Source organism: Borostomias antarcticus, assembly GCF_949987555.1.
Source record: "Borostomias antarcticus genome assembly, chromosome: 1".
NCBI classification, from domain to species: domain Eukaryota; kingdom Metazoa; phylum Chordata; class Actinopteri; order Stomiiformes; family Stomiidae; genus Borostomias; species Borostomias antarcticus.
The window spans coordinates 29,114,056-29,140,784 of record NC_140234.1 but is presented as its reverse complement, the minus strand read 5'-3'; the positions used below and the strand labels follow the sequence as shown (position 1 = coordinate 29,140,784).

At 46.6% G+C, this 26,729-nt stretch overlaps 2 protein-coding genes across 5 annotated transcripts in view; both read right to left on the bottom strand.

Annotated features, from left to right (window-relative positions):
* The window catches only part of gkup (glucuronokinase with putative uridyl pyrophosphorylase), a 15,059-nt gene extending 4,370 nt beyond the window's left edge, over nt 1-10,689 (bottom strand). Inside the window, exons 1-16 of the mRNA XM_084447332.1 lie at nt 10,558-10,689; nt 9,730-9,836; nt 9,548-9,592; nt 9,264-9,417; nt 8,876-8,947; nt 8,691-8,779; nt 7,864-8,020; nt 6,917-6,994; nt 6,600-6,691; nt 5,714-5,819; nt 5,431-5,510; nt 5,234-5,302; nt 2,391-2,451; nt 1,205-1,221; nt 1,044-1,101; nt 601-693 (exon numbers count right to left, since the gene is read on the bottom strand). Of these exons, the coding sequence (XP_084303458.1) occupies nt 601-693; nt 1,044-1,101; nt 1,205-1,221; nt 2,391-2,451; nt 5,234-5,302; nt 5,431-5,510; nt 5,714-5,819; nt 6,600-6,691; nt 6,917-6,994; nt 7,864-8,020; nt 8,691-8,779; nt 8,876-8,947; nt 9,264-9,417; nt 9,548-9,592; nt 9,730-9,836; nt 10,558-10,614 (1,335 nt within the window). The 5' untranslated portion in view covers nt 10,615-10,689. The remainder of the gene's footprint in view (nt 1-600; nt 694-1,043; nt 1,102-1,204; nt 1,222-2,390; nt 2,452-5,233; nt 5,303-5,430; nt 5,511-5,713; nt 5,820-6,599; nt 6,692-6,916; nt 6,995-7,863; nt 8,021-8,690; nt 8,780-8,875; nt 8,948-9,263; nt 9,418-9,547; nt 9,593-9,729; nt 9,837-10,557) is intronic.
* Nucleotides 10,690-11,430: 741 nt separating this feature from the next.
* Nucleotides 11,431-17,175, bottom strand: LOC311309167 (upstream stimulatory factor 1-like). Of its 4 annotated transcripts, none has more exons than XM_084438344.1 (11): nt 17,137-17,175; nt 16,685-16,719; nt 16,513-16,562; nt 15,757-15,875; nt 15,227-15,301; nt 14,944-15,094; nt 13,876-13,963; nt 12,702-12,760; nt 12,452-12,573; nt 12,064-12,192; nt 11,431-11,779 (listed from the first exon to the last, which is right to left on the bottom strand). In XM_084438344.1, exons 2-11 carry the CDS (start codon nt 16,690-16,692, stop codon nt 11,690-11,692), a joined length of 891 nt encoding a protein of 296 aa, XP_084294470.1. In that variant the 5' UTR covers nt 16,693-16,719; nt 17,137-17,175; the 3' UTR covers nt 11,431-11,689. The 4 variants fall into 4 exon arrangements, with proteins under 4 accessions (XP_084294470.1, XP_084294471.1, XP_084294469.1 ...); XM_084438345.1 differs by having other exon boundaries at nt 15,757-15,869; XM_084438343.1 differs by having other exon boundaries at nt 16,513-16,565; nt 17,137-17,169.
* Nucleotides 17,176-26,729: the final 9,554 nt, after the last annotated feature.

Sequence of the window (26,729 nt, the reverse complement as noted above, 5' to 3'; positions counted from 1 at the left end):
TACATGATCTGTGATCTACGACGAAAATATCTGACACAGATATTTTGTCGGGAGGTCGTAGCCTTGTCGTAGAACGTTGTAGCAATGAATCGCAGATCGAACACCTTCTCACACTGTGCGACTTGCGAGTCCCGATTTTGCATACGATGAGCTACGATTGTCTGCGACAACCCACGACCACCTTACGACCTCAGAATAGTGGGTTTTATCGCACAGTGTACATTCGGCTTAAGACTAAACCACTGACTCTTAAGACTTACACGCCTAGCGTGCAGGCACACGCACAGCACCTTAAACGGTCACTTCTTCACTTTACTAATTGATCTACATTGATGTTGCACTGCTTACCTGTTTTTTCTTTTTTACTCTATTTTATTATATTTCTTATTATATTCTTTGCCCTTTAGCCTTATTTTATCACGCAAAGTTGAGTCGGCTCTGAGCCAAAGATTTTCATTACTGATAAATGATTTTACATTGTTATTGAGTATATGGCAATAAACTTGAAACTTGTAAAACTAACTACAAGTCTAAACCAGGCTAAAAATGTTTATGTCTGGCTGACCCGACCTGTAGTCCAGTCTAGTTTGGCCCTCTGACCTGTACGACTCTGTCCTGTAGGCCGGCCGTGATGAAGAGCTCATCAGTCTCCACATTCAGGATGAAGTTGGCCCTGATTGGCTTAGGAAGATCCTGAAGCACCACAGACACGTCATTACATTACAGTACATTACATTCATTTAGCAGACGCTTTTATCCAAAGCGACTAACAATAATTGCATTTAACGTAGGAAAAGCCAATGTACCACTACCTGCCAGAACTCACAAGTGCATCTTCTTTCTAAAACAAGTGACTAAGAGCATAATCTAGTGCTGAAGGCAAAGTGCAAGAATAGCAATCTAAAATACAGTGCAATATAATATAATACAATAAAATACAAGAACGCCATATCAATACGAACATAGCAGTAGCACATGAGCAGAGCCCAGTAACACACAAAGACTGGTCATCCCACACACTGCAGCTCTGCATGGACACTTACACTCTCAGTGATGTTGTAGAACTTCATCAGGCACTTGAGGGTGGCGGACACGATGGCACTGCGGACACGGGGACAAAGGAACAGAGGACGCAAGCACGCGGATAGAAAACAGACGGGTATGAGATAGTTTAGCGACAGAAAGAAGCATCTCCTGGTCTTACCTACTCCCAGCCAAGCCCTGCAGAGTGTGTGTGTGTGTGTGTGTATGTAAGAGAGAGAGAGAGAGAGAGAGAGAGAGAGAGAGAGAGAAAGAGAGAGACATCATTTACATGGCATCAATACCATATTTCCCACCTGTTTAAACACTTGAGTGATTGGCTGATCATTTCCATACAGCTGTCTGACAGGGACTCCGGTGTTAACTTAAAGGAGAATGCTCGTTTTTGATAACCTGGACCTTATTTACGGCATACAGTATTATAAGACGTTTGACTCACTGAGATAACTTTGGTGTAATTCGGAGGCCTGTAGAAGAAATTTAAAATCCAGCGCGAGCCAAGTATATCCATGTAATGGCGGCGGACGGGGCACTGAGAATGCAGCTTCTAAAAAATATATTTTCTGCCGCGAAACGGTTGTTTTCAGCACAAGGCTTCATTGATAGGCGGGTCGATGAGGTGGGTGTGAGCGCTGTGACACCACACCGGTGCGCAATATTCACTGGTCGAGTAGACCAGGGCTAGGGCTGCCGTACGCAGTGTTTTTGCGCCGGCGCCCCAGCTTGATCGGACCAGTCGCCTCATCAACGCCACACGAGCTGTTAACTTCTTGCGCAATGACTTGAGGTGTCGGTGGAACGTGACCTGTCCAATGTCACGCCGAGGTAGGTTGTTTCGGCGCAGCATGGCAGGAGTGTTCCATTGATGTGCACTCGCTGCTCACGTTTGGCTTCCTTGTTGTTAAGGTGGAAGGCCGCCGACACCGTCTTTGCCTCACTGAGCTTCAATCTCCATTTCCGGAGGTATGCCGCTAGTGTCTGCATGTCCTGGCTCAGGGTCTCCTCCACGGCCTGCCAGTCTCCAGCTGAGTACACCAGCGCAAGGTAGTCTGCGTAGGCATACTTCCTGGAGACTGTGTTCGGCAGGTCGTAGGTGTAGATGTTATAAACGAGGGGGGCCAGGACAGATCCCTGGGGGACGCCGTTCTTAAGGCGTTGCAACCTGCTTTGCTGTCCGCTACCGGTGGTGAGGGTAAAGCTGCGGTTTTCGGACTTAACTTGCTGTGTGTTTGTGAGCTCATAAAGACTTAACTCTGTTGTGTCTGAGCTCAAAAAGACTTAACCCTGTTGTGTGTCTGTGATATCTTACATACGTATTACATACAGTATGTTGCGCTGGAAACACTTACCACCTGCCGAGGGATGTTGGTGTCATATTTGAGTGTGAAGTTCTGGTTGGTCAGGGCAATTCTACCAAACACGCAGAGAGAGAGAGAGAGAGGGAGAGAGAGAGAGAGAGAGGGAGAGATTAAAATTTTGCTTAAACTATTTGAATCAATAATTGAACCAATTGCCCTCTATGGCAGTGAAGTGTGGGGTCCACTTGCAAATTCCCAAACTTTGCAAAATGGGACATACACTCTGTTGAAACCTCAAGAACATCCTGCATGTACAAAGACAAACAACAAACAATTCATGCAAGGCAGAATTAGGCCAATATCCATTATTAATCAAAACTCAAAAGAGGGCAATCAAACTTTGGAAACGTTTAAAAACCAATGACCCTACTCATGTCGTTACAAAGCCCTGAAATGTCAAGAGTTGAGCAAAGAAAACAGTCCCCTCTGCCAGCTGGTCTGAACACTCAGTTCACTCAACAACACTGCCAACCCACAACCTCAGAACCAGCTGGTCTGAACGCTTAGTTCTCTCAACACTACCAACCATCAGCCTCAGAACCAGCTGGTCTGAACGCTTAGTTCACTCAACACTAACACTAACAACACTACCAGGCCACAGCCTCAGAACCAGCTCATTGATACAAAATGTATTAGAGTCAACCAAATTATAACATATCAAAAGCAAAATGACATCACCTATTGGGACGCCCAAACACAAAGCAAAATGCAGTACTATCTGACCCAAAATAGACAGTACACACTGGCAGATTATCTGACCAGGGTAACTGATACAAAACTAAGAACCACCTTGACGAAGTACAGACCCAGTGAGCACAGCCCGGCCATTGATACTGGTCGCTACCGAACATCGTGGCTATCTGTCGAAGAAAGTTTGTCTACACACACTCACACCCACATACACCTGTTACTGTACTAATGTTTATCATCTTTTTTTTATGTCACTAATGTTAATGTTATAATTTTACACACACACTTACACGCACGTATTGTACACACACACACACACACACATGTACATCTGTTATTGTGTTTACTGTTATTACTATTACATATTGTTATACAACCAATTACAACGCAATATCACCCTCCCCTAGGATTATTTATTATAGCTATGGCATGTCACCCATGCCCCCGAAAAAGCTTTGACGACAAAGATCAACAATTTGTCATGCCAATAAAGCGAACTGAATTGAATTGAATTGAGAGAGAGAGAGAGAGAGAGAGAGAGAGAGAGAGAGAGAGAGAAAATACTCAGCCAAGACTAGTTAGCTACATCCTGTAGCTACCGAGCTATACTGTACATATGACTACAGTTAGCGAGCTTCATAGCTCGGTACGTGAGGTACATATCACAGGTCACCCCCGGCCCAGGGCAGGGGTCCTGGCCTCCTCAGACCCAGAGCAGGGGTCCTGGCCTCCTCAGACCCAGAGCAGGGGTCCTGGCCTCCTCAGACCCAGAGCCGGGGTCCTGGCCTCCTCAGACCCAGAGCAGGGGTCCTGGCCTCCTCAGACCCAGAGCAGGGGTCCTGGCCTCCTCAGACCCAGAGCAGGAGTCCTGGCCTCCTCAGGCCCAGAGCAGGGGTCCTGGCCTCCTCAGACCCAGAGCAGGGGTCCTGGCCTCCTCAGGCCCAGAGCAGGGTTTTTTAGTTTAGTTTAGTTTATTCGACATATCAGTTTAAAATACATGTCATGCATTAAAACAAATATCAAGGATAGGACAAAAAAGTCATGGACTTATTTCCATTGGGGTCCTTGGTCTCAACATAAAACACTTAAAACACAAACACATAAAACTACATAACACAACATGTACACATACTAACAATCCCTCCCTCCCCTACCTGTCTATTCTTGGACTTTGTCCAGTAGCCATTTCCTAACATTCACCTTAAAACTGTGTGGGTTCGTGCTCTGTTTGATGGTCAAAGGCAGTTCATTCCGCTCCTGTGTAGGCAAATGAGCATTGCCCCATTTTGGTTCTACACCTCAGGGGGAGCAGATTGGCTAAGCTGGACCTAGTCCTGTGGTTGTGTGATTCCCCAGCTCTGGAGAAATCGCTGCTTAGGTATGCTGGGGCCCTGTTGTTAATGACCTTGTGTACCATGTTGAGCCTCAGCTGGTAGCCAGTTGAGCTCTTGGAAGTACCTCCTTCCAACATGGTCACGAGGGCCTAGCCCCATCACAACCCTAACTAGCTTGTTTTGAGGGGTCCTGGCCTCCTCAGACCCAGAGAGAGGGTGGCTCCTGATGAATCTCGTTGTCTTTTATTATTGTCCTTATTTCAGCTCTGCGTTGTGTTTTGATTTCAATAAAAGACGGCCCCCAATCTCACACAATACCACACAGTCCAGAATGAATCTCTCCAACACGGGACTTGAGCCTCAGCAAAAGCGATTTATTCCAGAAGGTTTTACATACAAAAGACGATGGCATGCCTAATGTACAGTTGACCTCTCTGTATGCTGTCTGGACCCAAATCAAAGCATTGGTCTCGTTGCAACGTTCTTATGTGGTTTGAGTGTCCCCCCTCCCTCGTCTCTTCTCCGATAAGACTGTCCCTCTGGTCTCTTCTGTGGCCTTGTTTTGTCCCATTAACCTACGCCGCCTCGGCGCCCAGGCCTTTATCTCTAACCACAACAATGGTGTTTGGCCCAGAGTGTACCAGCCATGGAATGTCTTTATCTCATAAGTCTATGGAAGAGGGACACTTCTTACCGAAAACTCAAGCCGACAGCCATACTCAGAGGTCAATCATTATAATGAGGAAATAGCTAACAGGATCATATTAAAAGGCATTTCTCTGAAAATCAACAATATTCAACACTCCTCACCCTTGTTTGGAGCAGAACTGGTAGAACTTCTTACAGGTGGCCTGAAGCAGCCGCAGCCCTCCCAGGTAGCTGTGGAGCAACATGACACCAGCACTATTACACACGTGTACAGCAGTTACAACAGTATAGACATTATACAGTATATATACTCTTTAACATGGTAGACAGTACACAGTGTGTATAACGGTCCAACTGACCCCTCCTTCCGGCTGATGCAGAACAGGTCCTGCAGGCTGCCGAACTCCGTGGGGTCGTTGAGGGGATGAGGCACGAGAGCCTACAACAGCAACATACAACAGTAGCATCAATACACACCTGTGGAAGATTCATGTAACAATGTATCTTAATTGTATCCAAACTGTATTGTGGATGTGTGTGTGTGGTGTTTATTTGTGTGTGTGCATGTGCATGTGTGTGCTTTTATGTGTGTGTGTGTGTGTGTGTGTGTGTGTGTGTGTGTGTGCGTGCATGTATTCTCACCAGAGTCTGACTCTCCACCAGTGTGACCTCCGCCCAGAAGTTGGAGATTGTCATGGCGATAGTCTTCCCATTGAAACCGTCAGAGGGATTGCCCATCAGTCCCACTCTGTCACACACATCGTACAGCTAACACACACATCGTACAGCTAACTCACACTTCGTACAGCTAACACACACATTGTACAGCAAACTCACACATCGTACAGCTAACACACACATCGTACAGCTAACACACACATCGTACAGCTAACACACACATCGTACAGCTAACTCACACATCGTACAGCTAACACACACATCGTACAGCTAACTCACACATCGTACAGCTAACTCACACATCGTACAGCTAACTCACACATCGTACAGCTAACTCACTTCGTACAGCAAACTCACTTCGTACAGCAAACTCACACTACAGCTAACACACACTTCGTACAGCTAACTCACTTCGTACAGCTAACTCACACATCGTACAGGAGTATTTTGGCAGTGCCAGATAGTTTGGCCTTGTAACTACTCTTCTACCTGGGTTTAAAATTGCATATGGAGTTTAAATGCACATGGTCAACTTTTAGTACATGGTCCCTCTCGAAAAGTATTTGTTGTTTAGTACTTGAGCAGATGCTGGGCATCGTTGCTGATGCTCAGTGCCCAGGCCGCACTGTCCTGTCATGCCTTTGCACTGTCCTGTCCTGCACCCTGTCCTATGTCGTGTGCAACAGCGTATGCCTTAACCCTAGTCTAATTCCTAGTATGTGTGAACCATACACATGGCTAATAAACAGATCTTGAATCTTGAATAAAAACACTACAGATCTGAGCCAGTGTCTGTTTGTTCCCCCAGTGGGGAGACAATGTCCACATGGAGGAGGAGACAGAGACTCACCTTGCATAGGAGCGGAAGGTGATTGGCTTGGCTGGAGAGTCCTGTCGCTTGGCAGAGTAGTGGGCCAGCCATTTGGTATAGTCTGATAGTTCCTGCAAACAAACAAACAAACAAACACACACACACACACACACACACACACACACACACACACACACACACACACACACACACACACACACACACACACACACACACACACACACACACACACACACACACACACACACACACACACACACACACACACACACAATACTTCATAGTTTTACCATACCAAACCCATGTTAGTCTGTGTATATGGGGATGTCACTCACCACTTGTCCAATCAGCTGGAAGCCTGTAGGCAGCTTCATCCCAAACACAGGAAGCTGCTCCTCATTGATCAGCCACTCCTGAGACAGGACGTCACATGATCAGCTCCTGTACACTGATTGTGCATGCGTGTGTGTGTACTGTAGGTGTATGTGTGTTTGCGTGTCATCTAAAATGATCGGAGGCTAACCATAATACATGTACATCCAGCCAAGCTGCCAGATTTGAGAAGTGACCAAATGACTTATAGACTGGCCATTGGGTCGAACTAGCTACCTGATTACATTTATAAGAGGCTATATTTATTTACTTAGTAGCAGTTGTGCTTGGATTCTAAGGGATCTGAATGGGACATCTTCACAAATCTAGCAATGATTAGCTGATCAGCTACCACCGGCTGTGTCAAACCCAGCTATTCTTAAATGTGCAACACAATGCGTTTTACAGAGGGCAATCGGGGGATGGACTTAGATCCTAACCTTACATTTTCCAGAGGGAAGCACAGCAACACTTGCTTACATGGCTTCATTGACACAATGAGGCGATATGTCAATGGTGGGGGACCACATGTTTACTGTGCACTTGTAATTGTATTAGCCTACAGGCCTGTCATTGACTTGAGTGAACAAAATGCAGTAGAAAGCACCCTAGATCTTGTGAATGAAAGCGCTGGTGTAGAACGGAATCAGAATTTGTGTGCATTCTAGATGAAATAGTCCAATAGGACAATGAGACCAGGAATTAGATTCGAATCGGGCTAAAACCACCTCTGAATGTGGTTTGGAAAGCGGCATGAAATATCCAATTCCAGTGGCTCATGCCTGTTCAGACTGCACAGAGCAAATCAGATTTGAGTCAGATTTGAGTCTTACAGTACATCAGTTCTGTAATTTCAAACTGTCAGTCGGTGTGAACAAGGCTCTGCTGATTGGCCGGCCGGCTGACTGACCCAGAAGCGTCCGAAGGTCCTGTCGGTGGCGTGCGGCTGCAGGGACAGGAAGTTGTAGATGTACGGCAGGGTGGCGGAGCGGAGGCAGTAGAACACCACGCTGGCCAGACGGGAGTCTGTTACCCCCGCTTGGGGCTTCTCCAGGAAACGAGTTACCCTGAAATGCACGAGCGCACACGCAGAAGATGAAGGTTCCTGTTCTACTGTACCTGTGTGTTCCAGGTCTACTATACTGTATCTGAGTTTCAGGTCTACTGTGAACTAGGGGTGGGAATATCTAGGCACCTCATGATTAGATTTGATTCAGATTCAGAGGGCAACTCTAAAACGATTATCGATTATAAAACGATTATCGATGCATCAACATTTTTTATTGGCGTCTCGTGTTTGTCGTGTTCCCAAAGTATTTCATTTTGGCTCGACACAACTTGCATACTGTGTGGCTCTTGTTCAGGTCTTTTTTCCCTTCAACTTCATAGAAGCCAAAGTGCTTCCGTGCGTTCGCTTTTAAAGCAGCAGGTGCTGGTCGGATCTCTTTCTCCTGCTCAGCCATCTTCACCAAAACTCAAACGTAAACACGACGCACGCTTATTTTACGTCCGTTTCCTACCTCATGTTTCACCCACTTTTTTTTTTTTTTTACATTTCAACATCAAGCCGTAAGGAATTTACGCTAACAACACAGACCTTTTTTCGAATTATGAGTTGTCCGCATCGAGCGATGCATCGTTCAAGAGAGAATCGCGATGGATCTAAGAATCAATTTTTCGCCCACCCCTACTGTGAACTGCATCTACTGTAAAAGGTGTGCTCCAGGTCTACTGTACCTGTGTGTTTTGGGGCAAACGTCTACGATACCTCGCGAGCTGCTCTTCTCCCCCTCTTCCAGTTCGTAATAGATGGCCAGCTCCCCTGGCTGAAACACACACACACACACAACGTAACACCTGCATCCCTGTCCGACCCAAACAGTTCAGTCTTCTATATCACCAAGCCTGTGTCCATATCTGACCTTTGACCTGAAGAACCGGAGCACCTGGCTGATGTCAAAGTTCTGGTCGGCACACAGCATGTCCCCCGCAATCTGCGCAGAGAGAGAGAGAGAGAGCGTGCTCTTTAAGCCTAATTTATACTTCATAAAACGGCTCATGGCTCTTGGTTGCCATGGAATGGAATGCCTGGGGATTGTCTTTAGCTTCCATTCCCTGGCAACCAAGAGCCATGAGACATGAGCCGTTTTATGAAGTATAAATTAGGCTTTAGTCTCCCCGTCCGCTCATGGGGGGGACAGGGGAGACGGCTGTTGGGTTCGGGTGAGAGGGAAGGGTTTAGGGGTAGGGTGAGAGGGAAGGGTTTAGGGGTAGGGTGAGTGGGGAACCCGGCCCGCCATCGTTACTGACCACCATGATGTCGTCCCGAAGTCTGCGGCTGCGTATGACCAGCTCCAGGTCTGCCACGGCGCCCAGACGACCCTCCAGCGTGGTGCTCCCGTCGTTCACCAGGTTCTCCACCGGGAAGTCGTTAGCGGTCGCCCAGCGCTCGTAGTGCTTATACCTGGAGGGAGGAGGGGAGGAGAGGAGGAGAGAAGAGAAGGGAGGGGGGAGGAGAAGAGCAGTCTTCACCTCACAGCAGCCCGGTAGAGACGGGAATCACAGGGGCCCGCTGTGTGCAACTGAGTACTTACTTGTCTGCGTTTGTGACCAGGTAGACTTCACTGAACAGCTGTCTCCTAGAGGGAAAAGCAGGTTTCTCTGGTTAGTTAGCTGTGGTGCCCCCCAGGCCCGCTAGAGTATGCTCTCTGGGCGGTTAGCGCTTGAGTCAGCTGATCTCTAGTAGATCTACTATGCTGCAGGACTACTGACTCACGTGTTGACGGTCTCCCACCAGAAGTCGAGGATCTTCCTGCCGCCCACCCCAGGCAGCAGGGCCTTGGGGACGCCCGCCAGGTGGCTGTACAGCCCTGTCACATCCGCCTGCAGGGAGGGGTCAGGGTGACATAGCCTAATATCTTCAACAAGGCAAGACTCGACACGTTGCAAGTGCATTAGAGGACGTTTGTGCAGGAGGGTCCTTATTGACGCTGGAAACCGTGACGACTACTTACTCCCTGCTCCATCCACACGTGGATATTGTTACCTTTGGCATTATAGACTACGGATAGCCTACTAACAGGACTTGCTGTGGGATTGTTGCAGTTTGTTTGCACTGTGCATCTCACTGACACAAATTCTAAAAAGTAGATGAGGGTGATACTGATAGCTACTTCGGATAGTATAGTAAATTGCCAGTGAACCTGTAAATGTCAAGCTGAGTACAACTGGAATGTGGAACTGATTAGCACTGATAAGACACTATAAGGACAAGCGATTACAAGAATGACAATGTACCTGTACTTGTTAGACATGGCAAAATAAACGTTTTATTCTATTTATGCATATATTTAGATTATTGTGATTGAGTTTCAAGCTGACTGAATGTGGCCACAGAATATAGGCTACAACAAAATTTCACCGATGTCACCTCCGGGGCTCCGTAGTCTCATGTCATGGCTCATGACTGCGTAATGAAGAAAGTCAAAGCAACTTCTCAATATTACCCATTTCCAACATAACCGTTGCCTCTGGGTGAGCATTTCTGTCCAGACCACGTATGCAAAATCTGCACCCAGACAACCTCATTACAACTACAACTTACCTTGATCTGCGCCTCTAGCACAGTGCCGTGACCAGCAACTAACAGGATACAGATCATTTTCCCAAGTCTTTCTAATTATGAATAAAGTTTTTAAAATTAAATTACGGTAGTACCGTACAGAAACACCGAAGGCGCCGCTCCGTAAAAGAGTTGCCAGGTTAGAGATAAACCCCCTCTTTACGCACCTTTTCTGGACCATAAGCATAAAACGGCAGTTCTGAACCGCACTAGTAGGCACTTTTAACTGCGAAGTCTTTGAATATCACCTATTAACTGAGAGAGACTTATTATATTGTATTTATTTACAAATACTTATTTTAACTATAATTCAGATGATGAATTCCAAGTCAGAACAGAGCAAAACAGCCTACTTTTCTGGAACAACACAACAGAGGTGGGAGCAATTATTGTTTTGCAAGTCAAAAGTAGTCTCACATCTTTGCATTCAAGTCTCAGGTCAAGTCCCAAGTCAAGAACAACAAGTCCCAAGTCCTAAACCAAGTTTTGAGTCCTGAACAAGTCATAATGCGCTCAGTAATGTCATTCATGGTTCTCTCCTGCAACTTAATTGGATGCTGTCCGATTGGTACTTGCTGGGAATGAATAGGATTATCGTTTTTTTTATTTTATTTTAAATAACATACTAATATAACATAATAACACTCTTTGGGTTTGGGTAAAGGTATCAATAATTTTCAAGTCCAAAGGCTGAAGTCCAAGGTCATTGATGTTAAGGTCCCAAGTCAAGTTGCAAGTCCTTTTTTGATTTTGTCTAGTCGAGTCATCAAATTTATGACTTGAGTCTGACTCTAGTCCACACCTCTGCAACACGAGTGATGACCATGTCTGCTATATGCACAAATAAAACCAAAGGTAATGCACAAATGTATTTGAAAGGTAAAAAATACAAGAAAAAAGTCAAAATGTACATGGCAAAATAGTAGCTGCAATAACAGTTTGTTAAAGTTGGTCTGTATGCACATTTGTATTGTCTGGGTGAGCCAATCGGTCGCCATCCTCTGTTTCAGGGTGCAGAGTTCTACGTTTGAAATAGACTCAGCATTCTATCACACAGTGTTGCCGTAGAAAAGGCTTGCTGCTTCCTGTCCCAAGACATGATCCAGGAGGCACCTCACTGCGGGTCAGTGCTGGACTCTCCCACAATACTGTTCTGCATCAACAGGTTCCTCAGGATCTGGTTCTTGGACTTCAAGTCCTCCACCTGGACCACCACATGGAACCACACAGAACCAAGAGGAACCAGAGAAAACAAAGCAGACAGTCAGTTAACAGAGAAGTAGACAGATACAAAGTTCTACTAGGAACCCTTAAGGCCAGAAGAGTGTAGGCTAGGGTTAGGTCTATTTTACCACCTGTCTCAGTAGCAGTGTTACAGGCCTTTACCTCCTGTCTCAGTAGCAGTGTTACATGCTGTTACCTCCTGACTCAGTAGCAGTGTTACAGGCTGTTAGCTCCTGACTCGGTAGCAGTGTTACAGGCTGTTACCTCCTGTCTCAGTAGCTGGTTGTCGGTGCGGTGGCTTTCCAGGACGCCCAGGTCATCTCCTAGCTTATGGTTGCTCTGACGGAGCTCCTTGATGTAGTCACATGCTTTAGAAAGGATCCCTCCTTTACTCTGCAACACAGGCAACCCATCAGACCAGGTGGAATATCACAGCTCTCCTGTTACAAGTTTCTGGTTTATTTCAGATGAAAGTGCATTTAACAACAGCATGGTCTCAACAAACTGGCATCGCTAGAGCATAAGGCACACACTGGTAAATATGCTAGTCCATACAGAGCCTTCTCTCCCTTAGTCTGCCCTCAAGACCAATTCTACACCTGGTTATCTTCTTCTTCATTCACAGATTGAAAATTCAACACAAGATTGTCACCTGGTCAGTCTCCATTTCGGGTCTCACCTGGCCAGCCTTGGTATAGTCTACATTACAGTCTGGGATGGTCTTAGACAGCTGGACCATCCAGTTGTTGATCTTGTCTCTACGCCGACGCTCGACTAGGAGAGAGAACAGAAAGAGTGTTATAGGGCTGAGTAGGGCAGCAGGGAAGAAAGCAAGGTGCCAGGTGTGTGTGTGTGTGCTTGTGTGTGTGCGCGCAGGTGTGTGTGTGTACAGATCATCTAACCCTCGTTGTGCTGGGCCCTCCTTTTCTTATCCCTGGACGTACGAGGAACCTCAGGCTCCCTGCAGCACACAGCAACAACAGGAGTCAATGCAGACACTCACAGGACCAGAGTCAATACAGACACTCACAGAACAGGAGTCGATACAGAAACTCAGGGGACAGGAGTCAATACAGACACTCACAGGACAGGAGTCAATACAGACACTCAGGGGACAGGAATCACTGCAAACACTCACAGGACAAGAGTCAATACAGACACTCACAGGACAGGAGTCAATACAGACACTCACAGGACAGGTGTCAATACAGACACTCACAGGACAGGTGTCAATACAGACACTCAGGGGACAGGAGTCACTGCAAACACTCACAGGACAGGAGTCAATACAGATACTCACAGGACAGGAGTCAATACAGACACTCACAGGACAGGAGTCAATACAGACACTCACAGGACAGGAGTCAATACAGACACTCAGGGGACAGGAGTCAATACAGACACTCACATGACAGGAGTCAATACAGACACTCACAGGACAGGAGTCAATACAGACACTCACAGGACAGGAGTCAATACAGACACTCAGGGGACAGGAGTCACTGCAAACACTCACAGGACAGGAGTCAATACAGACACTCACAGGACAGGAGTCAATACAGACACTCACAGGACAGGAGTCAATACAGACACTCAGGGGACAGGAGTCAATACAGACACTCACATGACAGGAGTCAATACAGACACTCACAGGACAGGTGTCAATACAGACACTCACAGGACAGGTGTCAATACAGACACTCAGGGGACAGGAGTCACTGCAAACACTCACAGGACAGGAGTCAATACAGATACTCACAGGACAGGAGTCAATACAGACACTCACAGGACAGGTGTCAATACAGACACTCAGGGGACAGGAGTCACTGCAAACACTCACAGGACAGGAGTCAATACAGACACTCACAGGACAGGAGTCAATACAGACACTCACAGGACAGGAGTCAATACAGACACTCACAGAACAGGAGTCAATACAGACACTCACAGGACAGGAGTCAATACAGACACTCATAGGACAGGAGTTAATTCAGACTCGCACAGGACAGTAGTCAATGCAGACACTTACAGGACAGGAGTCAATACAGACACTCTACAGGACAGGAGTAAACCTACGCATAGTATGGCTCCGTGCGAGGTGCTATGGTCCTTTGATTGGCTGCTGTCAGCACTTCCTGGGGCGACATCATCACATACACTTGCCCTGGAGAACAAGAGAGTGCCAGTGACAATCTCGTTCATTCCTATGTCTTTGTGATTATTTTTTTTGATTAAAGCATGTCTCGACAAGACACAGGGGAAGAAAGGTATTACACAAACAGTACAAAATTACACCTATACAAATGGTAAATGGTTAATGGACTGCGCTTATATAGCACTTTTATCCAAAGCACTTTACAACGAAGGCCTCTCATTCACACGTTCACACACACATACACACACAACGGCAGCATCTGCCATGCAAGGTGCTAGCCTGGTCATTGACGTTATTCACACGGCGGCCATTTCGCTCGTACTGTATGTCATGCTCAGGGTGGGAGAATGCGGAAGTATCCATAGACCATATAGTACAAGTTTGTTATAAAAATAACACTTCAAGATTCAAAATAGTCAAAAATAACATTAAGAATACACTACTGGAATTACAAACTCATGATTACTGGACTCTGATTGTTTTTCACCGTGGTAGTTTTCACGTTATGAAATACATAGGAGCACATTAGTCATCAGCTCATTCCCGTCCATGTATTTCATAATTTGAAAACTACCGCGGTGAAAAACAATCAGAGTCCAGTAATCATGAGTTTGTAATTCCAGTAGTGTATTCTGGATGTTATTTCTGACTATTTCAAATCTTGAAGTGTTATTTTCATAACAAACTTGTACTATATGGTCTATAGATACTTCCGCATTCTCCCACTCTGAGCGTGACATAAGAGAGAAATGGCCGCCGTGTGAATAAGGTCAATTGGGAGCAATTTTGGGGTTCAGTGTCTTGCCTAAGGACACTTTCACATGTCGTCAGGAGGAGCCGGGATTCGAACCGCCAAACCTACGATCATTGGACGATCCGCTCTACTTCCTGAGCTACAGCTCCTGACTGTACGCCTATACAGTGTGCATTATTATACCTCCTGCTCTCCCATATAATGTTTCCTGACATGTTAAGAGGATAGGTGGAACCTGTGGGCTTGGCCTGGCCGAGCAGGGCGTCAGAGGCCTGTACGGTGGTAGCAATGCTAGCAGCCGTAGTGTCTGCAATGGTGGCAGGGTAGTAGCTGTAGTGGGTCTCTGTCCCATCTGCCTCCAAACCCTCTGACTGGGTGAACACAGCCTGTAGCAACGAAACATTCATCATGTCAAATAAACTTTCTCTGCTGTTATGTAGAAATGGTTGAGTTGAATCATTTTGCATCCATGGAGTAGGAGCCCCTGAACAAGAAATGGCATCTGTTTGACATCTGACCTGTGTGGCAGGATGAGAGACAGCAGGAAAACCTGTGAGCTGTCCATCCGCGACCTGGATCACACGATAGGTCACCTGCAACAGAACACACAGGGTTAAATAGCTAAACAGAAGGGTTGAGTTGACTCATTAAAAGCAGGGTTAACTACTTTTAACAGTAGACACACAGGGTTGACTAAGAAGAAGAAATGAATAAAATACTTTGTCATTAAGTTGTACAAGCAACTGAAATGTATCTTCTGCTCTTCTATCAAGTCAAGTTGAGACTAACACGGGGGTTAGCCACGGTGCAGCCCTGGATGGAGAAGCTAGTTGAGGGGTTAGGTGCCTTGCTCAAGGGTACAGCAGTATGGCTGAAGCTGAAATCTTAATCCAGTATCCCCCCAGTAGCTCAATCAACTCATGCTATTTCTCCAGCGCCTGGATTGGAATTACAATTTCCTACCTGCACCACTCATCCCTCCCTGCCATTAGAACCTCTGAAACTGTCCTCCAATCTGCCCCAAGGGAGGGCAAAGCCTCCTCCATACCTGCCCTCCGGGCCCTTCCGTCTGAAACAGGTATTTGATTTGCTGATTGTCAGATGACAACATGGTAGCTGATTGGATTGCTGCAATTGCTGATGGATCCTCTGCCGTGGCCACTGCACCTACACACAGCAGGGAGAGAGACCTGAACACCCAGCAGGGAGATAAACCTACACACAGCAGGGAGAGAGACCTGAACACCCAGCAGGGAGATAAACCTACACACAGCAGGGAGAGAGACCTGAACACCCAGCAGGGAGATAAACCTACACACAGCAGGGAGAGAGACCTGAACACCCAGCAGGGAGATAAACCTACACACAGCAGGGAGAGAGACCTGAACACCCAGCAGGGAGATAAACCTACACACAGCAGGGAGGGAGACCTGGACACAGCAGAGAAAGACACCCAAACACAGCAGGGAGAGAGACACAGCAGAGAGATATACACACAGCAGGAAGAAAGACCTAAAGACAGCAGGGAGATATACACATATTGTAGCAGGGAGAGAGACCTAAAGACAGCAGAGAGATATGCACATAGTGTAGCAGGGAGAGAGACCTAAATACAACAGAGATATACACATATTGTAGCAGGGAGAGAGACCTAAAGACAGCAGAGAGAGAGAGAGAGAGAGAGAGAGAGATTTACACACCGCAGAGAGGGAGGTCCTTCAGTCAGGGAACAACATGGCTGTCAACAGCATGTGTTTACACTTGGTGACAGTGGGTTTCTTAACTCAAGTGGTTGTTAGCCTACCTTCTGCCATGATTGTGATCTGCCCATCTGCGTCTGCACTCTTCTGCTGACTACTGGGCACGGAAAAAGAGATGGAACACACTATAGACTGCAAAATACCATAATTACTGTTTCTGGATCCAATAACTGTTCAGGCTGATGTTTGGTGTACTCCGGCGACTGAGAAACTCACCCCTTCATGACCTCTGTCCTCTAGAGCCAGGCGAGCTGCAGCAGGGAAGAAACAACCCGATTGTCATTGTTGGTAACTCGGCCATATGCTACGGTAGCTCGACTCTAACAATTAGGCTTCTGTACGTAGCACAGTCCCTGCTCAGAAGATACAATGTTGCACTGACTTCCAACGTCGTGGACAAATAATACAATGTTGCACCGTTGCCCGTTGACATATAGGCCTACAATGGTGGGTCGGGTCGGGTAAGTTTAGGATATGTAGGCTATCGCTTCTGAATTACCAGTGGTTTACAGCTGCGTCAACAAACCCATCCGTAGTTTTTCCACTGTCTGGTTGTAATTTATCCTACACAACATGGCCAACAGAAAATTCGTGTTGCCTAAAGTCGGACTGGTTCGGAGCATATCTAATTTGAAAAGGCTAAATGCATAATAGAAGTAGTTTCTTACCGTAGGCTACAGTCGCCCTGTTGTCAATAGCTGCCTGACTGCGTAAGTGCGCATGCACCGACATACGATTCTGCCGCCCGGACCCATCCTGATCACGTGAGCTCACATTCTGTTTCTCTACACGGATCATAAACCACGATCAGTTTGTCCGCCCAGAATAAATACAACCTCCTTTGGTAAGACTACTGCACATTAGCCTACCCGTGGAGCCGTCGTTGTCTATCGATCGATCAATCGATCTTAAACTGACATTTTGCCTCCTGAGCCCAAGTCAAAATGAATGGAGGTGAATGAGTGGCCTTGTTTGGGCGGCTTTGTGGCGCACCCCACGGGTCGGAGCCGGCAGGGGGCGGTTCGGTGCACTCCAGGCTCTCCCCCGCACACTCCTCCACTCCAGTCCAAACCTGTGTCTCTAGCGCCCCCACCCAAGTCCCCACATGGGGAGCTGGCTTCAAGGTTTACATCTTGTGGTGGCCAAAGTCACCCTGCTTCTTAGCAGACCAGCACTCTGGGAACACAGATAGAGGGGGAGGCAGTCAGCCAGTTTGTGTTGTTAATATAATCATAATCTTCAACTATCTATAGCCTACAAGTGGGAAGCCCTATAAGACCACAGCATGTGCTTTGGAATTCCACCCTCACTACTGGACGAGCATGCGCTTAGATCAAGGCACTCTAGACGGAACAAGTGTCTCTGGGAACTAGAAACTAGAAGAGGGCGAACTAGAAATGGTGCTCGGAGAGCAAAGACCTCTATCCATTAATGCATTTTGTGGCTCTGCGAGCAGGACATGTTTGGTATTGCTGCATTTGTTAGGCTGAGAGCTTTATGCCAGACCAACCCCCTTGTCTCTGTGACCTTCCCACGTTGAGATATAGCCATTTCAACCCCCCCCTGCCCATTGACAATGAATGGTGGGAAACTTTTACTCCTGAGCCCAAGTCCAAACCAGACCAGGTCAAGCCTGGCTTATGTGCGTGGCTGGCTTGTTTCTGTTCAGGACTTGTAGGACGGAAGCTAGTCATGCCACTGAAAAAGCTGTGAATTGAAATGACATTAAATAATGTGTGATAAATTAAGATAGGTCTTGTCGCCTGGACACATCAGTTCCAATGCTTCCAATGCTAATCCAGCACAATAAGAGCGGGATAGCCAGTTAGCTCATGAGCTCACAACAACTAGCAGCAGCTTCCATAACATTAATTGGGATTAGAATAAGGGTTGGGACAGGATCTGACCTATAAGGAAAGGGGTAAAGGTTGGAGTGAAAGGATGAAGGTTTCGGGTATAGTCCCATCAAGTCATCCCCACCAGGTCTTGAACCCTGGTCTCCTGGGTGGGAGTCCAATGCTCTGACCACTACTCTACTTGTGCAGTGGAGATTGGTGGATTGATTTTGGTGTCCTTCTTGATTTTGATGTGATGGGTCTACTGCCTCTTGTGGTGCCAACAGAGAGATGCAGGCCAACATTGTCGAGAGTAACGGAGTAAGGGACAGACTCTTTTTAATGAAGAGTCCAACAGACGAGCGAATGGCTTACACATGTGATGTTGGTTTTATTGACAAAGCAACATCCGGGTTCATTGCAAACAACTGACATTTGAGAATACACAACAGCTTATAAAGGCTTGTAATGATTACACAACTTCTTGCTATCAAAGTAGAGAGGAGGTGTTTACCGGTACCCTATTGGATATCAGCTCCAAAGTTGGGCAATAAAGGAGGGGTGATATTATTCCAGGCCACACAAGAGAAACACTGAATCATCATTAGGAGCTATTGGGCCCAAGGAGGGAAGGACTTCCCTATGAGCCATTTCAGAGCAGCAGGCACTGGTCAGCTACTCTAATATTAGGATGGTATGTAAGGTTAAGGTTAAGGTAAGGTAAGGTTACCGGGTCAAATATCAAAATGGCACAAGACTCAAAACTACCTTTTTAAGGAAGGGAGGGAGGTAAGGGAGGGAGGTAAGGGCGGGAGGGAGTGATAACCAGACAAATGCTGTACTAGCTGTGAGACTGGCCAGCCACGCACAAAAATGAATGGAGGTGAATGGGCAGGCATGTTCGGGCAGGTCTCTGTGGTGTCCCCCTCGGGTCACAGCCAGCGGGGGGGCAGTCCGGTGCACAGTGGGCTCTCGCCCCGCCTCCTCCAATCAAAACCTGCTGTCTCTTGTGCTCACATACAGGGAGCTGGCTTCGCTTAAAGTTTTGTTTTAATTCGTGGATCCACTCCAAAACTAAATGGATTCTAAGTTTGGCTTTGCTACACCCCTCCACCAAGTTTCATGAAAATCTGTCTGGTCGTTTTTGCGTAATCATGCTATCCAGTCAACTAACTAATCAACCAATCAACCAACCAACCAACGAATGAAACAACCAACACACACCACCACCAAAAACAATACCTTCCATGTTGTGCTGTTGCCGGGGCAGAGGTAAGGAAACGCAATGGTCAGAAGCTACATAATTGGGGCGCCCGGTGGCTTAATGGGTTGGGGAGCGTACCACGTGAAGGCCAGTCCTTACCACAGCGGTGTGAGTTTGAATCCAGCCCACGCCCTTTGCTGCATGTCTTCCCCACTCTCTCTCTCCCAGCTTTCCTGACTGTCCAATCACAATAAAGCAGAAATATCACACACACAAAAAATAATACAGTACATGAATGTATCATACTCAAGGGTGGCCAGGGAGGGCCGTGGCCATCATTAAAATTAATGGTCCCCCAACTGAGAAGCCCCAGTCATTCTAATCTTTTCTGAGCCCCAAGACTTTCACTGGCCCCATCAAGCCCCACCACTAAATAGTTCCTGTAGGTGCCACTGATCAAACTACTCTGAATCCTTTAATGAACGTGCAGACAGTCACAAATGCATGAACAATATAACACAGCGTCTGCTTCGCGTTGCCAAGATGCAATCAAAAAACGGAGTGGTGCACATTACTTCAGCACCACTGTCGGACAATTAAGGAGGGTCGTTTGTAACCTGACGCACCACGTTGTTTGATCCGCAGGATGCACTGCAAATTGTTCTGTGCTTGCCAAGATTTAAAATCTTACATTTGGAAATATCAGATGAATTATCTTGTTTTAATAGTTATTTCCTAGTTTCTATCTTATTTCTAGACTCGAACCCTCTTATTTTAAGATTTCTTATCAAGTGAAATTATCTTGCTGCATGGACAGATAATTCCACTAGTATTAAGTAATTTCTCCTCAAATTCAGTATTAATTTATTGTATTTTAACTAATGTTTTTGCAGTGTGTAAGCTCAAAAGATCGTGAGGCTTAGTCATTTGTGGGGTTTTCTGGATTTCCAGAAATGAAAAAAAGTGCCCTTTTACTTCTCACAAAGAGTCTAGAGCTCTGGGAGTTAGATACAGTACTATCCACATAAATGAATGACACTTAAAACATTAATTATTCATATTCATGAAGAAAATATCATGTTTCCCCTTAGACACTTTATTACCACAAAGGAACATGCATCATGGGTGGGTGTCCTCTTGTTTCTGAAGGAAACTCAACGAAGTAACCACTGAACTATGCCGGTGTGAGACAAACTCTAAACATTTACAAGCATGAATATACACAAGATGCACTAAAGAAATTAAGGCTACTTGTCCAACTGTTTCAGCCTTTTATTGGTCATTTGCTCTGACTTCCCCTTCTGGGGTGAAGGTTCCTTCAGGAGAGGAGCCTCTTCAGCAGCTGGAGTATCAGGGGCCACAAAATGGAGGGGCCCTGGTGCAGCAGCAGGCCTGCAGAGGAACAAGGCTTGATGTGATCTGAGGAGAGGGGTGGGGGTGGTCCAGGGGAGGGGAGAGGGGTGGGGGCGGTACAGGGGAGGGGAGAGGGGTGGAAAGATGTCATTCACTTTGAGCCAAGGAATTTTCATCAACATCTATGTTAGAGTTAAGGTCAATTCCATTTCAATTCAGTTGATTCAATGTGTGAGATTAAACCACAATACAAAAATCAAAACATGTTGGTGATGAAAAAAGCTTTCTCTTACCAAAAGAATTTGAAATAATTTGCGTAATTGAAATGATGGAAGGGTACTTCAGTTTAAAATCTCAATTAAATGTATTGAAACTGAGTTGACACCAGCCCTGATCTATGCTTTGACCACTTTCTGTCTGTCAGGACAGAGATGTCAGGAGATTCTGTATTCAACAGTGCAACACTCATCTATTAATCAAAACAGTGTATATAATATATTAATCAAAGTAGTAGGTATAATATATTAATCAAAGCAGTGGGTGTAATATATTAATCAACGCAGTGGGTATAGTATATTAATCAAAGCAGTGAGTATAGTATATTAATCAAAGCAGTGAGTATAGTATATTAATCAAAGCAGTGAGTATTGTATATTAATCAAAGCAGTGAGTATAATATATTAATCAAAGCCGTGGGTATAGTATATTAATCAAAGCAGTGGGTGTAATAGCAGGACATTTCTTTGACTTTCTGTTGACTAGTCAGTGACCCCCAGTCAGTGACCCCCAGTCAGTGATTCTCTAGTCAGTGTTCCTCTAGTCAGGGATTCTATAAAAAAAAAAAAGTAAAGGTAAAATGTATAATTTCAATGACATTGTTATGATTGAATATCACCAAGCCAATCACATCCGTTGGTGTTGAGATAAATGTGTTGGGCTAACGTAGCTAGCGAACATTCCCTCGGATCTCATGTATTTGGGAAGGTGGTCTTCTGAATTTTTTTTTTACAATCAAAAGTGGGGCCTTAAGTTACAAAAGGTTGAGAATCCCTGCTCTAATCAGTGATCCCCATTCAGTGAACCCCGTGTTTGATCTCCAGGCTGATAGCGACCCTTGCCAGTCCTGATGCTGTAGTTGATGGTGATGTATTTCTCCTCTCTCCGCTGTCTGCGGACCAGGGTGCAGTTGTAGCTGGTGGTGTCTTTAGCATGGCTCTCCTTGTGGCCCGGGAGTAGAAGCGTGCACACGCCCTCTTTCCTGAAGAAGACAGAGTCGCTCCTGTGGAGATGGGGCCCCTGGGAGCTAGCCAATAGGATGTCCTCCCCTGTCTTAAACTGGCAACTGAAGTCCGTGGAGCCAATTGGGCAGGGTGGGTAATAGCACTCCAGCTTCAGGCTACTGTTTTTGGTGAAGCAGCCAGTCAGCTGGCCAAAGTTCCCCTGCTTCCTAGCAGAACAGCACTCTGGGAACACACATAGAGGGGGAGGGAGTCAGACAGTTTGTGTTGTTAATATAATCATAATCTTCAACTATCTATATCTTACAATAGGGAAGCCCTATTGGACTGTTGGCTAGATGAATGTCTAAGGACAGCCCCTCGTCACCTCAACAAACATGCTTCTGTTGGCACATGGCCGAAGAGAGAAAACAGACAGACAGAAAACCATCAACAAGAGACAGAGAGAACCTACTATAGCACGGGCACTCTGGGCTAATCCAATCAGAGAGCAGATGAGATTAGAGGATGTTACCAATTGATGGGTTTGTTATAAGGGCGAGGCTGCCTTACCCATGAAGAGGAGGAGCAGGCTGGAGGAGAGCAGCATGACGTAAACACTAGAGACCGTCTGTGGGAGAGAGTAGTCACTAGAGAGCTACCGTACCCTGATCAGCCTCAATATAGTATACTAACGTTATAATATACTATCTGTTTTAATGAGTATCATATAAACCACATCCATACGGTCAGTAAGTATTGGTTCACACTCAGATTCAGTATAATATCAAGCACATTTCATGCACAGTGGCAACACAATGTGCTTCACAGAAAAAAATAAATGATTTTTTTTAAAGGCAGAAAAGACAGTAAAGTTAAAAGCAAGTTGTAAACAAATGCAAAGTTCACACAGATTATACATTTAGCTTCCGTTCACAGAGAAAAAGGACAGAGTATCATACGTATTGTGCCCCGTACAACCTCTCTCCCTCCCTCTCTCCCCCAGTTCAAAACAGACTGTATACTGTATAACAGTACAATATCATGGAGACACTCAGACTTTCAACAGTCTAGCAACTCCACCTCTGCAACACAGGAACCACCGGGGTGTGAGCCATGTGATCGGCCTCCTGGAGGGAACACAGGAACCACCGGGGTGTGAGCCATGTGATCGGCCTCCTGGAGGGAACACAGGAACCACCGGGGTGTGAGCCATGTGATCGGCCTCCTGGAGGGAACACAGGAACCATCGGGGTGTGAGCCATGTGATCGGCCTCCTGGAGGGAACACAGGAACCACCGGGGTGTGACCCACTAAGCAAAGAAACATCTAAAAGACATCTTTTAGATGTATTTTTCGGACGTCCAAAAGACATTCAATTAGGAGCCAGAATGAAAGTTTTTTAAGACGTTCAGATATTGAACCTGTTCTGCACGTCCAGAGACGTTTTAGAGGGGTACAAGCCAGACGTTTGAATATTGAGGGTTGCAGCAGACGTACAAATGGGGTTCTGGGCCGACAGACGTTATTAAGACATGATCTGAACGTCTCCCTGACGTCGCATGTTTGCTGGGGAGCCATGTGATCGGCCTCCGGGAGGGAAGCCTATAAGACGCTGATCATCTGCAGGTGGAGATCCCTGCTCTCTCTGTTCCTCCTTCCCCCTCCTCTGCCCCTCTCCCTCCTTCCTTCTCCACTCCTAGTTCTCTACTCTTCTCTCCTCCCTCCTTCTCCTCCTCCACTCTTCCCTCCTCCTCCTCCTCCTCCCCTCTCTCCTTCCCATTATGTCCTACAGCTACTGGATCCATTTGTCATCTACTGAACCCAGACCTGCCCTGAGATGAACTGGTGAAACTACATCTATGGTTACTACCATACAGTACGGTACATCACTATGGTTACAGACAGCCATACAGTACAACTCTATTGGTTACCACCATTACAATACTATTATGTTTACTGTCGTCCAATACACATCTATGGCAGTAATCTCTCTCTGTCTCTGTGGTCATAGCTTTATAGTCAATACAGCCTTTCTGCTAAAGCGGCTCCCTCTACCAGAGCGGTCCCGTCCACAGCGGTCCCCTCTACCACAGCGGTCTTCTCTAGCCATCGCTAACGCTGCCCCTGCTGCCGTGGAGTCTCCGTGCAACAGGTTGGTGGTCTCGCAGTGTCCTCCTGGCGTCTCTCGACACGACAGAGTCTCATGAGTCTCTCTATACGCGACAGGCCTCGTGAGAGTCTACGCAACAGAGCCGCTCCGAGTGGACCAAATGTCCTACCTTGGATCCAAGGCGTGTCTTCAGTTTCCCCAGGGCAGTGCTCAGCAGGGCGGGATGCACTGCTGTATGTCCTGGTACTGTACTAGGGCTCTGGAGGAGAGCAGATATTACACAGGCTCTGGTGGGCAGGGCAGGAGAGAGGGAGAGGAGGAGGGAGGGGGCTTTAAAGAGCTACTGTACTGTTGAGTCAAGTGTGTGTCACTGTGTGTGTGTCACTGTGTGTGTGTCACTGTGTGTGTGTGTGTGTGTGTGTGTGTTTGTGTGTGAGAGACACTGTGTGTGTGTGTGTGGGGGTGGGGGGGTTGGGGGAGGTCACTGTGTTTGTGTGTGTGTGTGTGTGTGTGCACATGTGTGTGCATGTGTGTGTGTGTGTGTGTGGGTAGGGGGGTCACTGTGTGTGTGTGCGCATGTGTGTGCAGGTGTGTGTGTGTGTGTGTGTGTGTGTGTGTGTGTGTGTGCACGTGTGTATGCATGTGTGTGTGTGCGCACGTGTGTGCATGTGTGTGCACTCCTCCGCAGGCTCAGGGGACAGGTTCAGAGGTCATCTCCCAGAGGACGGTAGATCTGGGTTCATGTGATCACGTTCTCCTCTATACACACACTCTTTCTCATGAACTTGTGAGGTACCTGAAGGTTTTCAGGATGATGCTTCTCAACAACCCAGATACAACAGGTTGTTACTGTGAAGGTTCGTTTGGTAGCCTACTCACTGTATGCGCATGTGTGTGTGTGTGTGTGTGTGTGTGTGTGTGTGTGTGTGTGTGTGTGTGTGTGTGTGTGTGTGTGTGTGTGTGTGTGAGAGGCATTTGCAACCACATGTTCTAACCACATCTTTGTATCCTAATGCGCTCATGCAGAGCATTAGGACTGATTCATAATGGAGCTTACTGAAAGGATGTTTACAGGGCAATCAGATCAGGCCATGACGTTTGTTGATGAGGTTTGGAGTGTTTATTTACTGGCCCTCAGTCCCTGTGGATGAATATATACCAGTCCCACACACCCAATGAAAAACGAGGAAAGCTATTGATTAGAATGTTTCTTTGCTGCTTTGGGACGCGGGAAGGTGGGAAGGAAAATATCACATCAACAAATGTGGCAACGACTTGCAAGATCATGAGATCATTTCATAGGGTAAATCACTGACTAGAGAATCACTGACTAGAGGATCACTGACTAGAGAATCACTGACTAGAGGATCACTGACTAGAGAATCACTGACTAGAGGATCACTGACTAGAGGATCACTGACTAGAGAATCACTGACTAGAGTCTAGAGGATCACTGACTAGAGGATCACTGACTAGAGGATCACTGACTAGAGTCTAGAGGATCACTGACTAGAGTCTAGAGGATCACTGACTAGAGTCTAGAGGATCACTGACTAGAGGATCACTGACTAGAGGATCACTGACTAGAGTCTAGAGGATCACTGACTAGAGAATCACTGACTAGAGTAGATGATCACTGACTAGAGGATCACTGACTGGGGTTCATCAACAAAAAAAAAAGAAAACAAAAAATCGTAAAAGTAGGTCAGAGTGAATGAAGATGCTCCAGATGTTTAATAGATAGTTGCCAGCCAATGAGCTGTAGGAGAGCTGTGGGCTCTGCTCCACTGACCTGCACTGAGGCACAAGCAGTGCCTTTAACCTGTATGGGGTACCTCCCCGCCAGGGCCTGCAGCGCCCTCTCCTGGTAGAGCAGCTTGTTGCTCTGGTTGACTTCAAAGAGCTGCACCTCCCCACTTGGAGGCTGGACTGACACTGAGCTGGAGCCCTCTGGACTGAACACCAGAGTAGAGAAGCGAGCCAGGGCCTGGAGCACCACCACTGTGTCCTACACACACACACACACACACATACACACACACGCACACACACACACACACACACACACACACACACACACACACGTGCACGCACACACACACACACACACACACACATACACACACACTCACAGTTTATCAGGCATATTAATCAGGAGCTAGTAATGGTGCTCAGAGAGCACAGACCTCTGCCCCTGAATGCATTTCGTGGCTTTCATGGCATTTTGTGCGCCAAAATTGAATGAGTGCTAAATTGTTCCATGCTACACTCCTCCACCAATTTTCATGAAAGGTGGTCTGGTAATTTTTGTGTAATCCTGCAACAAACAAATAAACCAACAAATGGCTCGTGGACCCGCCCTGTGATTCGGATCCACTCCCAAATTGAATGGGTTCTACGTTGGCCCATGCTGCATCCCTCCACCAAATTTCACTAAATTCGGTCTGGTAGTTTTTGCGTAATCCTGGTCCAAAAACTGAATGGCCGGCCACATTTGGGCGGCTTGTGGATCCGCCCCGTAAGTCGGATCTGCTGTCGC

What these genes read in the sequence shown, in the direction of transcription:
- LOC311309167 (XM_084438343.1), bottom strand. An exon ending in GAGGGCCCAGCACAACGAGG is followed by an intron (nt 12,574 to 12,701) that starts GTTAGATGATCT and finishes TCTCTCTCCTAG; the next exon opens with TCGAGCGTCGGCGTAGAGAC. An exon ending in ACCAGCTACTGAGACAGGAG is followed by an intron (nt 11,780 to 12,063) that starts GTAACAGCCTGT and finishes GTGGTGGTCCAG; the next exon opens with GTGGAGGACTTGAAGTCCAA.